Source organism: Cheilinus undulatus, linkage group 2 (genome assembly GCF_018320785.1).
Source record: "Cheilinus undulatus linkage group 2, ASM1832078v1, whole genome shotgun sequence".
Taxonomy (NCBI): domain Eukaryota; kingdom Metazoa; phylum Chordata; class Actinopteri; order Labriformes; family Labridae; genus Cheilinus; species Cheilinus undulatus.
The window spans coordinates 9,818,782-9,832,480 of NC_054866.1; the positions used below are offsets into that span (position 1 = coordinate 9,818,782).

Sequence of the window (13,699 nt, forward strand, 5' to 3'; positions counted from 1 at the left end):
ACAACACAAGGGTAATCAGGAGGTCAGAGTGTCACAGAGCTACGATGTGCGATTGATGAGGAAAAGTTAACTTCTCAGGTGGAAAGCCACAGAATTTTATATGAAACCACAGATTCTTTGTAGAAACCATACACTTTTTAACTTTATAATTTACTCATCAATGGTAGAAGCAAAAGAAAATGTAGACTCATGTCCAAATGAACGGCAAATCAACCCAGGAAGGAAAAATAATCCAGTCTTGATATACTATTCCTTTGTGAACTTGTAGTTCTCCCATCATCTTGTTAGCTCTCGTTTCAAGCTGCTCAGGGCTGCCCTGTATAGCCCAGTGCTCCAGACATGCTCCCAGTCTGAGAGGTCACCAGTGCAGTGCAGACTTTGCATGAGAGAAATGCAGCTGCAGCCTGGTCAACATCAGAGTTAACAGTCATTCTGTCACCTCTGCTGCAGGGAGTTAATGCTGTCTGTTATCATACTGACCAAGTCACTGATAAGCTCCGGTACCTACGTGATTCTGGGCCTTTTTTCAGTGCAGCGTTGCCACACATGCATGACCACAGCAGGAATAGATGCAGAATTCTGTCGATTTGTGGGAACAGAAAGTCAAAAATTGGAATTAATCACGGAATGAACAAGTAAACAACATTTAGATATTTATACTATTGGTTTTTATATTTCAGGAACTTAAAAGTTCCTGTAAAGTGATTTAAACAAAGTCTGTATTTAGGTTTGTTATATGACAGGTCACTGTGTTCTATACCACCAGGCCAAATTTTAGTCATGAAAAACATAGAGAGACAGAAGCTGGGGGTTGAACTTACTGTTTTCTGGCACAAATCTCTGTTATAATCCTTTAAAGACTCATAGGCCACCTTGGCTGATAGATTAGGGAAATTAACCTCACAATGAACAAAATTACAACATGTAGATGGATTTACTTTTAATGAAGGCAGTGACATCAGTTAATGACAGACTGTACTGCGCCATGATTTTATATCGTTGTAGTGTTATGGGGGCGGGGTCATTCCCCAAAGACACTGGTGATGTCATGGGCTCAGATCTTTGCCCTGCCCAAATTAAACCAAGTCAGGACAGAGGTGAACAACTTTCTCACAGTCTAAATCCAAAATTCAGTCACAAATAGATCTCAGTGTTTTCACATGTTTACAGCAACCTTATTCCAACATATCTAGGGTGTCAAGACACAAATTTAGAATTTCACTTTACCAGGACTTTAATGTACATAAAATAAAATAACCTTTGTTGACAACTTTATAGATCTCCTCCTAAATGTCTTATTTGAGGCTTTCAGAGGAGCTTCTGCCCCTTTGAGGGGAGCTGAACTTCCCTTAGCTCCCCTTTAATTCGAAGTATGCTTTTGACTTATCCACTGAGCTGCCTGTGAGTTTTTTAAATTAGACATTAGGGAGCAGTGGTGGACTGATTTTACATCACTGTGGTCATAGAAAGATACTGCAAAGGATTAACCTTGACCATTTGATTAATCGCATGATTAAAAAAAAATGTAACTAATTAAGAGCAATTGATGCGATAATCTTTACAGCCCTAGTCTGGAGTATATCAGTATCAATATCCCCATTGGCTTAGATGAATTTGGAGATAAAGGCAATTCAGATGTTAGCAAAAGTCAATATTGTGTGATATACTAATATGCAACACAAAACACGTGGAAGCAGATTAGTTCAGCAGCATAAAATCCCACCAGGTGTCTCTCCTGTCAGCTGAGAACAGGAAACTGAGGCTGTAATTCACACCAGCTCACTAAAACTGGACAACAGAAGATTGGAAAAATGTTCCCTGTACTGTAAGACCAAACAGTTGAATGGTGTTAAAAATGGTGTCAAAAACAGCTATTACAGCTCTATTTTTCTGAGTTGATTGAACTTAATTTTAGTTTTAAGTAACCAGTTCTCAATTATTCCCAAGGTAATAAGTGTTTTTTTTTAATTGTTTCCAAATTGTTTGACAATCATCTCTTAATCTGCAGAGTTTTCCCTGAATGACTTTGGACATTAGACACTTTTGCACCATGAGGAAAGTTACTGACTCAGTTAGGAAAGTCTTGCCTGTGGGGAACAACTAATAACACACAATAGATGGTAAACTGAATATAATGGCAGTGGACTTTGTGCTTCAGTCTACACTTTTCACTCATTCTCACTTGTAGTTGGCCCATCTTGAGTGGCATAAATGTTCAAGATTAAAAAATGAGATAGAAATAAGGGAAAATTGCAGTGGATGTTTAGTTTTACAAAAAACTGCAAAAATAATTTCAAGTGAAGGAGTTCCAACAGTGCGGTTAAAATTTAAAAAGTTAATGTAATCGAACATAAATGTGTGAGTCATTATTACTCAAAAAATAATTTCCACCGCATAAAAACTTTGACGTAATCAGTTTCACTGGAAGGGTCAGAATTTAGATTTTTTTTTCACATTTGTACATTTAACATGCATTTAACTGCTGGCCCATGACTTTTCCTACAAGTGTCTGCATTTTAATCCAGATGTTATTGTAACAAACTGCCCAAAAGGCAAAGAAAATAAGACTGCTTCTTCCTAGAACTACCATAGGCAGTTTTTTGAATGCACAGATGTTTCGGTACTTGAATTGATTCCTTTTTTATTACAGTAGCAGCTGCAGCTTTGTTGTTTGGCAGCATTCATTGTTTATCACAGAGTAATCTGCTTTTTGGACCATTTTAGATGTTTAGCAGTTTAATTAAACCAGGCTAAGAAGGTTTTAGGCTTAGTGGGGATAAATATGGCACTCTGTGGTGCTGATCAAGGGCCAGTTTGAATTTTTTTTTTTTTTTTTTTTTTTTTTTGCTGTGTTGCTTTAGCTTAGCTTGTAAAAATTTTTCCTGGGTGAAGCTTTGTGTTGTGAAACTTAATTTTTGTGAATTAGCATAAACATCCTATTCTAAAAAAAGATGTTGGAAATTACGCCCAAATTTTTTCGGTAATCAGGACAACAGTTGCACCCCAGAAATATATTTTCCATAAAAAAGTTTTTTATGATACTTGGATATTATCATATCACTATGAATGGTGATCAAAATTAAATCTTTCACCATCATATCAGATACAACCAGTGTTTAATTTCTTGTTCTGAGAGTGTAAGATGAGTTATCATTTAGTTTTAATTTAGAATCATTAGAGTTTGTTGTATTTTATGACCAATGATACTAAAATATGTCCACATTAGATCAGTCAGGAGAGACTTAATACTAGTTTATCCCTTGAGAAAATGTGCAAAGTCTTTTGCAAACTACTCTAGACACTTGTGGTTGTGTTGATGAGGGATGCAGGATCAGATGTGGCGTGGACTTCTGAGAAGCTGGACCAGGAACCAATGAAGCGGCTTGGAGGAGGAGACTGAGGTCTGCAGGATAAGATGAGCAGAAGACCTGTGAGGGTCTGAACTAGATGCTGATTAACTGATTGGAAGTGGCTGGGGTGGAGGAAGGTTGCAGCGTTCGTACTAAGATGACTGGTTGGCTGTGAAAGAGAAAATGACAGACAAAATATGGCAGGTGCATGATGATTTGTCAAATGAACCATAATCAGCGGATCACCACAGCAGGACGAGAGGGAGAATGAAAGAAGGGAGAGAAATGACAGAGTGGTGACTAATGAATAAGTAGAAATAGTCTTCCCGCTTGAACTTTCACTGAGCTCATTTTAGTTAGAATTAGTTGAAATGTTCATTTTTGTGTTATGTCACATCCCAACACAATAAATGTCATTCTGTCTGTATTGGGTGTCTATCATGGCAGATAACAGAGTTTGTAATCTAGTGGTCAAGATGACCTCTCACAGCCTTTCTTGTAGGTTTGGACTTCTGGCCTTTCTAGAGTTGAAGAGGTGTACCTAATGAAGTGGTCACTGAGTGTTCATCCAATCTTGACTCAAAAAGATTTGACAAAGTGAGTAACTGTTTTTCTTTCTGTGTGTTTCAGAGGTAAAGGAGTTTGTGGAGAAGAAACAAGATTCTTATAACTTCACTGCTGGCCTCATCCTGTTCAAACACATCTCTCCTCTCGGTTTTTCCAGACTCGTTTTCATTTTAGCCCACTTAAATTTTCACATACCCCTCCTTATTGTAGCCCCCTTCTCCCTTGGGGAGCACTTTCCTGTTCCCAGTCTCCTTTCTCCTATTCAAGAAGAGTAAACACATTTAGTCAAAATCATCTTGCGCCACTCCCTTACCATTTCATCGCTGTTCCACTAATGGCCGCCTTATCAGGCAGCTGTGCCACATTCCCTTCACTGTCACTGAGAACCGGCCTCAGTCCCTAACCGCCTTGCCAACACCAACATCAACACAAGAAATGGAGACAAAAGACACAGTCACGACAAGCATGCTGTCACAGGACAAGGGGGAGAATGGGGAAGAGAGGGCAAAGGAGAGAGAGGAGGTGGAGGGAGGGGAGGACGCGCAGCAGGAAAACGGAAAACTGACTCTTGCCGATGGTCTCGCAGATAGAGGACCCAAAGCCCCCACCTCTGGCTCCGGACAGCAGGTGTCCAATGGCTTCACCACATCTGCCCCACAAAGTCCCAGAGAGGGGCCGGCTTGCTCTGCAGGTACGACCGGAGGAGCCACTGGGTCCTTTGCACCGCTGGGAGGCCTCAGGACTCTGGTGGTCCAACAAACCAGCTTGGAGAGGCCCAGAGAAACTTGGAGCAAGAAGATGGACTTCTTGCTGTCTGTGATCGGCTACGCAGTGGATTTGGGAAATGTCTGGCGTTTTCCGTACATTTGCTACCAAAACGGAGGAGGTAAGACGGAAGTACTTTTGAGACCTTTGAGAAAGTGAAACAGAAATAAAGAATCCTATAGTACAGTGAATAATATTCAAATCAGTGCTTCTCAAGGACTGGTTTTGACCCAGACAATACACTTCCATAGAGTTTAGTTCATTTTCCTTTTACTATCTAAGTTGGACCCCACAGGCTTCTCTTACTGAGTCAGTAACTTCACTCATGGTGCAAAAGGTGGTCTAATGCCCAAGGGAATTCTAGGAAAACTCTGCAGATTAAGGGATGACTCAGTGGAATTTTCTGTGTTGCCCGGGAATTCCTGTAAACTGTCTTCATCAGGTTGTTCTGCTTACTGACAAAAATCTCCCTTTTCAAGCTGTGCCTCTGAGGACTCTAGCGACGTTAATCTGTCTGTATCTCATTATTCGATTCAGTTCCAATTCAGTTCTCATGTTTCGATTCAGAATCAGTTTTCAATTCAAGTTAAATGCTGATTACCCTGCATTCCTTACACAAAGGAGCTGTAGATTATTGTTTGACATTTAAAAGCTTAGTCAAACATGTTCATGATGATGTGTTTTCAGCCTACATTTGTTTTTGTTTTTTTTGTTTTTTTGTCCGCTGATTCCATGAATATAAGTACAATGTGGAAAACCTTAAACAAAGATGACATTAATGTGTGCTTCAACTGCAAAATAATATAGTTAAAATAAATGTATGGTCTGAATTAAGACAGTTTTTTATCAGAAAACCTGTCAGTGAGAAACAATAATTATTATCTAACCCTTTACAGTTGACAATGCTTTAAGAGAGCTGGTGTTACGGTTTAACCAGTGACCATGCTAACAGGTGACCTTCAGCTAAAAGTGTTGGTGATTGTTGCAGTTTTGTTTTTAAAACTGTTCATTTCTTGTTACATCTAAAATGCACTTAGAAGACTTGAATTCAATGAGTAGAAGTTTTTTCTTAGTGTGCAATATATGTTGTTACATGCCAGACATGTAAAGTCGCCAGCTAATACGGTCATTCGTTAAAGATCACATATTATGCAAAATACACTTTTTCAGACTTTTTTAGCAAAAATATGTGCCCCTGACCAGTCCGCTATCGCCCAAGAATCAGACCCCCCCCCCCCTTTAGGAAATGTGTGCTGAAACAAGCTGTTCTTACATTTTTGTGCATGATGTCATGTGGGGAGTTAGCCCCGCCTCCAGGTTCAGTTGGCCCTTCCTGTTTGGAAGAAAGTTCCACCCTTCTCACCTGATCCTGCTCTCAGTTGCCTACTGGTCGTGCGTTGTAAACGATTCAGTGGTACAGTATGAGATGACATTCTGCTACGACTGTACAGTCGGCTTGAAATTGCACAGTGTATACCTGGCTTTAGAATGACCAGATTACACAGAGGCATCTCAGGGAACTTGTTCTGTTTTTAACATTTCACTCAGTTAAAAAGTCGCCTTTAAAATGATACAATGCTATGGACAATGCTCTGCTTTACACTTCATAAAGTGATTCTGCAGTTGTCTCATTTTTACATTTAAAGCTTGCTAAACTTTCCATGAACAAAATGTGCACTACATAGCAGGCACAGCAACAGGAATAAAATTCTGGTCCATAAGCCAAATTACCTTTAAGGTTCATTTATGTTCTATGTTCGTATACAAATAGATATGTGTGTTCCAAACCTTACAACTGTCACTGCCCTTTTACACAGTGGTTTTGTTGGTGAACACTGACAATTCAATCCTCTAAATGTCTCAGTTTCAAAAGAACCTCCTCAACTCCTTGGTTGCTGCTCCATCTGTCCTCTGCCCAGCTGTTCAGTTGTATTTTTCTGTCTTTGTGTCAGGTGAGTTAACATTTGTAGTTTCTAACAACTCACACAAGATACGACAAAATTGCAACAGAAAGCTTGATTAAGTTACAGCATCTTCTTTGTTAGATTTTGCTGCTCCGGCTGAACTTAAGGCTAAATTGCTCCATGCCACCCTCATGATTGGTGGCGGTATTGCACTATTTGATCCGTATCTGCAACTTCAACTTTCAACTTTATTGTCCCCTAAGGGAAATTTGCTTTGCAGGCAGGTAAAAAACATAAAACATAGGAAACACAATCACACAAGTTTAGGTACAACACTAAAATGGGTTAGTACACCCATACCTTAAGGGAAAGCTGAGGACAGAGCTATTAATACATTGATCACTCAATAGAATGCATTATGACAATTCACTTTCAAAATTTAAATTCAGTTGTGTAATGGCTTGACTAATAAATGAATTCTTCATCCTGTTGGCTTTAAGGGAACTCTCTTGGGAGATGAAAGGGGCAGACTGACACGGACAGCAAGGTTTGTAACCTTGCAAAGCAGATGGATACACCCACTTCCGTGTTTCTTACTGGCGAATAGGGCTGAAACGATTCCTCGAATTATCCGGGTAATTTGATTCAAAAAATTCCAAAAAACAAATTATCTGCCTCGAGGCTTCGCTTAAATCAGTCATGTATCCATATACGGCCATGCTGTAGCCTGGACATCGCGCCGTGTGTTGCGCACATTGTAGGTCGCGCGGCGTGCTGTGTTTCGCATGGACGGCTATTTGTGTGGCACAATGCCCTTGTTTTCGCTGTTACTACAACGTAACATACATGATACGAGGCGTGAAAATAACGAGGGAAGCGAAAGAGATGTAGTGGTGTTTACAGGCACTCGTCCTGCGTTTTTACGCATCCACTGGCTGCAGCTTCATGGCAGAAACGGCACTACGCCTACACTTGTGAACCTACGCAGATCTCTGGGTTCATGCGCTGCCTGTATAACTCGTAGCACTCATTTTGTGTCTGCAGACTTCAGGGAATTTCATAAACTTCTCTGATTGATCTGACAGCTTTACAAAACACCATCAGGCTTCACGATTCAAGTCCTGTTTTGGTGCTTCTCCCCCCTCTCTCTCTCCCTCTCTCTCTCTTTTCCATGTGCATGCGTTATACATTGAAATATAAATTATCTAAAATTCAGCGCACTGACGTCTTGGTTGCATCATATTTTTAAAAATGTTAAGCATCCTGAATGATTTGATAAGACTTCTATTGATAATGAATTGACACCAATAAAATAGAAACACGCTATTGCCACAGACAGTGACTGAGACTAAATAGGTTAAAGTTCATCATCATACAGTCAGGATTCAACAGGTCACAGAAGCAGCTTTATCCCTTAAAATGTGTTCTCCATGTCAGTGGATGGTCTTTAAAGGTCATATTTTTATCTTATGGTGAATGAACTCACAAAAAAAAGTGCAAAACTGGAAAGTGAACACCCTTTTGAAAAATAGACCATATTCCTGTAACCTAAAGGTTCACCTCTCAGACATCAGACCGCTGTGTGAATGATGGAGCTTTATTCTTGCTATAATGTGAAATATTACATTCATGCATAAAATAGAGGATTTTAAAATGATTAAGTGTCCCTTTAATTCAATGACAACTTGGAAAATAGAAATAAACTACAATGAAAAAAATAAAGTTTTGGCACCAAAAAATTCCTGGTGAAGGATCCCTAAAACCCTAAATATGGCTTAATATAATGTAATTATTTAACTTCCTTTCCTTGTAACTTTAAGAAATATAAACCATCATAAACCACCACTTCATTGCACTTTGTAAAATATATTTTCTTTACAGAACCTGTTAATACCAATTTTTAATATAGAAATAGTTCATTTAAGGGACCCAGCTTCTTTTCTCATTTGTCTAGTACTACTTCTCTTGAAAAAGCAAAAGTGATTGATTAAAAAAATGCAATATTTCTTATTAGAGTACTCAATTAATTGTCAGAAGAATCGATAGAGTACTCGACTACAAAAAGAATCTATCACTGCAGCCCTACTGGCAAATCCATCTTGCAAAGCTCCTGTCTGAACCGTTTGGGCCCGGCTAGAAAGCGACAGGACCAATCAGCAACTTTTATCAGAACTTGACGACATTTCTTTGTAAAAAGAACAACAAACAGCATTGAGTTGTTTTCTTTTCAAAAACGACAAAAGTCATGTACTGACATGTCTACAGTCACCATGCAGTTATCTATGGAGTTTACTCCGTAGGGGCGCAGCTCAGTAGAAGCTATGTCACATTTTTTGTTGCTCTGATTGGCCTGTAAAGATGTGACAGACAGAACGTTCATCCAGTCACCCTCCGAGTTTTTTCTCAATGGCTCTGCCCTTTCCCAAATGCTGACTATGGAAGGTTTACCGGATGGTTGTATGAAACAAATTCATCTGGCGTGTCAGGTTAGAAAGTTTGAAAGTATGGATGAAATACAAATGAAATGAATGTAAAATACTGACAGAAAGCTCCAAATCTGTTTTGAATGTAGAACAATGTGTTACAAAGGAGGTCTCACATGAATGCAAACAGCTATGACTGAAATCCAGGTAGTGGAAACAATGTTAACATTTGGAGGAAAACTGCAAACCACTGCAACACAACCACAAATTCCTAAAGAAAAAACAAAATCAATGAGTGTGAAATGCAAAAAGCTGACAACAGAAATAACAATGGACCATTTCAATGGAAGTCTGGCAGACAGAAGAACTCATTAAACTCTAAATAAATAGAAATAAATGAACTAAGTGATAGATCAAAAGAGAAATACACTGATAGATGTTTTATTTTACATCTAGTGCTGTTCTCGGTGGTGGTCAAGGAGCATCAGAGTTTGCTGTTAAAGCCAGAAAAAGCTCAGTAGCTTCTGCAGCATGAACACAGCCCTGTAATCTGCCCTAGTTGGTTTGGTCTGACACGCCCATGCAGCATGAGTGTGCTACGCTATGTATGATGTAATCATTTCAATAAAGATGGTTGGCTGTCCATACGGAGATGAAATGGTAAGCATATACAGATTTTTTTCACTCAGGGATCTGGTTACAAAAAGTAGCATTTATGGCCTCCCAAAACGCCATTTCCATGTGGATGAAACGCCCCAAAAAACTTTTGCATATACTCCTGAATTCATCTCCGTATGGACGGGGCCTTATTTTGGTTGTCAGCTTTTTGCATTTCCTGGTCAGTGATTTGTGTATTTGTCTTTACTTGTGGTTGTGTTGCAGTAGTTTTCTTCTCCTTGTTTGCATCAGTGTTTCAGACACGGATTCCATTGATAGCAGTTTGTTGTTGTGTTTTCTATAGATGCAAAGCGTTTTGGACATGTATTTGTGTGAGAGCATAAATGAGCTTTAACTGCACACCATTCTGTGTGGTTTGGTTTATAAAGATAAACCGCAGTAAAATAAATATATATGGATAACAGTCAGAGGTCAAAACATTGGCTGATTTCATAAAAGCTAAGACAAAGACACAGACCCACTACCGAATTTTAATGAGGTACAGTCTTTAGTTCAGTGGTGTGATAGTACCTGTCTCATCATAAATGTCAAGAAAACAGAGGAGATGGTGCCCTTGTCAGTAGGTGATCCTAACCCACTGCTAATCCATGACAAAAAAATCAACCAGGTCAGCTCTTACAGATATGTAGGCATCTACTTAGATAACCAGTTTAGCTGGGAATGCATGTTACTAATTTGTGCCCTCATTTACAGCAAAGGCTGCATTATTAATGTCCACTCAGATGTTTGGTGTCAATCAGAAGATCAGAGTTTTGTTAACAGGCTGTTTTGAAGAGTGTTATTAGGTACGGGAAGTCAGCCTTGTAAGGTGATCTAAACTTGCTCGTCTGGTGCAGACCACCATGGAGGTTGTAGGAGGACTGAAAACTTTTTGCCTGCAGTCCATGTATGAACAGTCTGTTCTGAGGCAAGCACAGCGAGTTTGGTCTGATCCTTCTCACATCCTCTAACCCAAGTATGAACTTTTACCATCTGGTAGACATTTGTTTTCTAAACTTCTTTGTGCCCACCTCAATTAAGACTTTGAATAATGTTTCCTGAAGCTATGGCTGGACTGTACAACAACGTCATGGTTTACCTCATACTTTATCTTGTTGTATTTAATTTATTTTATTAGCATTTTTAAACTATTTCTGAGAATCTTGTGCAATATGGTTATGTGAGGGTTATGTGGTTGGATCTTTTATTTATATCTGCAAGTCTGTACACTAGGCCATTGTCACTATTTTTCTATTAATATTATTAATTAGCAGCTTATATGTGCAGCAATCAGGGTCCAAGACAGATTTCTCTAAGGGGACAATAAAATGTTTCGTATTGTTTCGCATCATTTCGTATCGTATTATATCATATCGCTTCGTTTCATATAGTTTCATATAGTTTCATTTAGTTTCGTATCGTACTATGAGCTGAAAATGGAAACAGATAACAAACTGAGCTGAACAATTGAAATAATTAAAGAAAGCTGTAATTTCCAGTGGTGGACAAAATACTCAACTTAGTTACTTTAGTCAAGTATAGATACTAGAGTCAAATTTTACTCCAATTCAAGTGAAAGTGGCTCAGTGTTTTTATTACGTCTGTTAAAATTGATGACTTTAAAATACTTGAGTATTTAAGTAACCAAAATGCATTTTCATATTTGCTGAAGTGCAGTCAAAGATCACATCACTGTTATATGAAGTTTTATTTCTTTTGGAAAACTTTTACATTTTTTAACCAGCGCTGGTTTATGTGGCAGCATGACCTGATGAGAGTAGTACAAAGTCACCCTCATTAAGTCAACATGTTTTCACTAATTGTTCAGTGGAACAGTACAAAGTCCTCTCAATGAGCAGTGCAACTACAGCTACAGCTTGTTAAAAGGCTGTAAAGAATTACAATGATTCAACATCCTAAATAGTGCAAATAATGCAAAGTAGACAAGTGCCAGAACATGAACTCAGTTAAATCAACTGATGAAATCCTCTAAAACTGTTGAGATAACTCTTTGCTTCCTAGCAATTGTATTAATTTAAATTTCTCTCCGTGACTTACATTTCCTTATCATGAATTTACATTTAAACACATGAAGACAACTTATTTATCTTTAACTGTCCTTTTAAAACCTTTAACACATCATGATGTCGCCTTGTTATCTTGACCAGCTACTTTTGTCCTGCTGGTTTGAATATGCATTTTAACAGTAGATTTTTTTTTTTAGCTAAAGGGACATACCAAAAGATTCAAGGGACCTTAAGCTTTGCTTTTGTGACATTAACAAGTGAGAAATTTGAATGAAGTTTATTATCTCGCTAATCAGACCGTGGAAAAAAGTCATTCGATGACTTCAGAGAAAAAGTATCAATATATCAATCACTCTTTACGGCCCATGGTACAGTTAAACATGGCCCGCAAGGTCATATCATATGTTTATTATAACTGGCCCACTGGTTTCCTCCAGTTTAAAAATGTAAACCCATCCCTGATGATTTAAGATATCCTTGTTCTGTCATAAATATAAGAAAAGTAAAAAAAATAAAATAAATAAAATAATGAGATAAAAAGTCAGGAATGTGGGAAAATAAATTTCTGTTTTCATTTCATATTCTTAATTTTGCATCACAGAGTTATTACGCTAAGTTATGGTTTTGACTTTTTATTTCATATTTTGACCTTTTCAATTCACATTTTTTACTTTTTAACTTTCTTCTTTTCCTTTTTAGATCCTCAATTTTGAATTCTTAAGTTATATAGTTATATTTTGACCTTTAAACTCACGATTTTGATTTATTTTTCTCACGTTTTTGACCTTTTTAGCTCCTTACTTTTACTATTATCTCATAATTTGGCTTTTTGTATCCTCAATTTACATTTTAAGTAGTATTTTGACCTGTAAATCTCAGAATTTAATTTTTTTTCTCAGCTTTTGAAATTTTAACCGATGATTTGGAAGTTTATTTCATGTTTTGACCTTCAAAACTCAAAATTTCACATTTTTATCTCACATTTTGACCATTAAAAAAATATGATTTAAACTTTCTTTCTTGTATATTTGCCTTTTAAAAACATGATTTTAACTTGAAATGCCTTTTGAGCTAATAAGTTTGAATTTTTATCTCAGATTTTGAGTCTTTAAACTTACCGCTTTTACTGTTTTATATCTCAAAATCATTTATCATCAGTGCTAAGCTTTGTTTTTCTCCCATAATTCATTGCTGGCTAAAATGATTTTGACAGTTCATGGTTAAATGTTGACCTTGTTTGGCCCTCGTTTTGGACCCAAATTCAGAATTTTGACCCCTGCTGTGGTTAAGTTTGACATCTCTATGCACAACATTGGCAGCTATGTCATAAATAATGGATTCCATACAAACAGGAAGGTATGCACCAAGGAAACGCTATCTTAAAATTCAGAATGAGGAAACACTGGAGGTTAAAACAAAGTGAAAGTAAATAGATTAAAATTAAATACAGTTATAATAAGAGGATAGTAAATTAAGAATGAAAACAACAAAATATAGCTCAATAAAAATGTAAAAAAAAAAAGTCTTAAACACAAAGAGAACCTGGTAAATTAAGATTAGAGGATAAACTACTTAAAGGCAATTCTGAAATTAAAATAGAGTGAGATAAAACCTAAAACACAGACAAAATTAAGATGATGAACTAAATTTGACTAAAAAGCCAGGCTAAAAAGCCAGGTCCTGCGTTTGCATATGAAGAGGAAGTAGCAAGTAACGACAAGGTTTTAGAAATGTAGTAAAGTAAAAAGTACAAAGTTTCCCCAAAAAACAAAATTCACAAAAAAAGGAGACTAAAAATACTCTGTAAGTAAAAGTTTTTTTTAAATAAAAGTACTGTACTTAAAAATACTTAAGCACAGTACTTGAGTACATTTAATTCATTGATTGCCACGCCACAACTGCTAGCCCTTAGCTCATTGTTGTCTTCGTTTTCTAGAGATTGTGTGAATTTATGCACACTAATATAATTAAACCCACTTTGTTGTTGCAATATATAATAAGATAAA

General features: G+C 37.4%; 1 protein-coding gene across 2 annotated transcripts in view; it reads left to right on the forward strand.

Annotated features, from left to right (window-relative positions):
• slc6a4a (solute carrier family 6 member 4a) overlaps window positions 1-13,699 on the forward strand; it is a 57,254-nt gene that overhangs the window by 10,074 nt on the left and 33,481 nt on the right. For both annotated transcript variants that reach the window (XM_041811173.1, XM_041811180.1), the window contains one exon: window positions 3,981-4,803. In XM_041811173.1, the coding sequence (XP_041667107.1) occupies window positions 4,353-4,803 (451 nt within the window). In that variant the 5' untranslated portion in view covers window positions 3,981-4,352. The remainder of the gene's footprint in view (window positions 1-3,980; window positions 4,804-13,699) is intronic.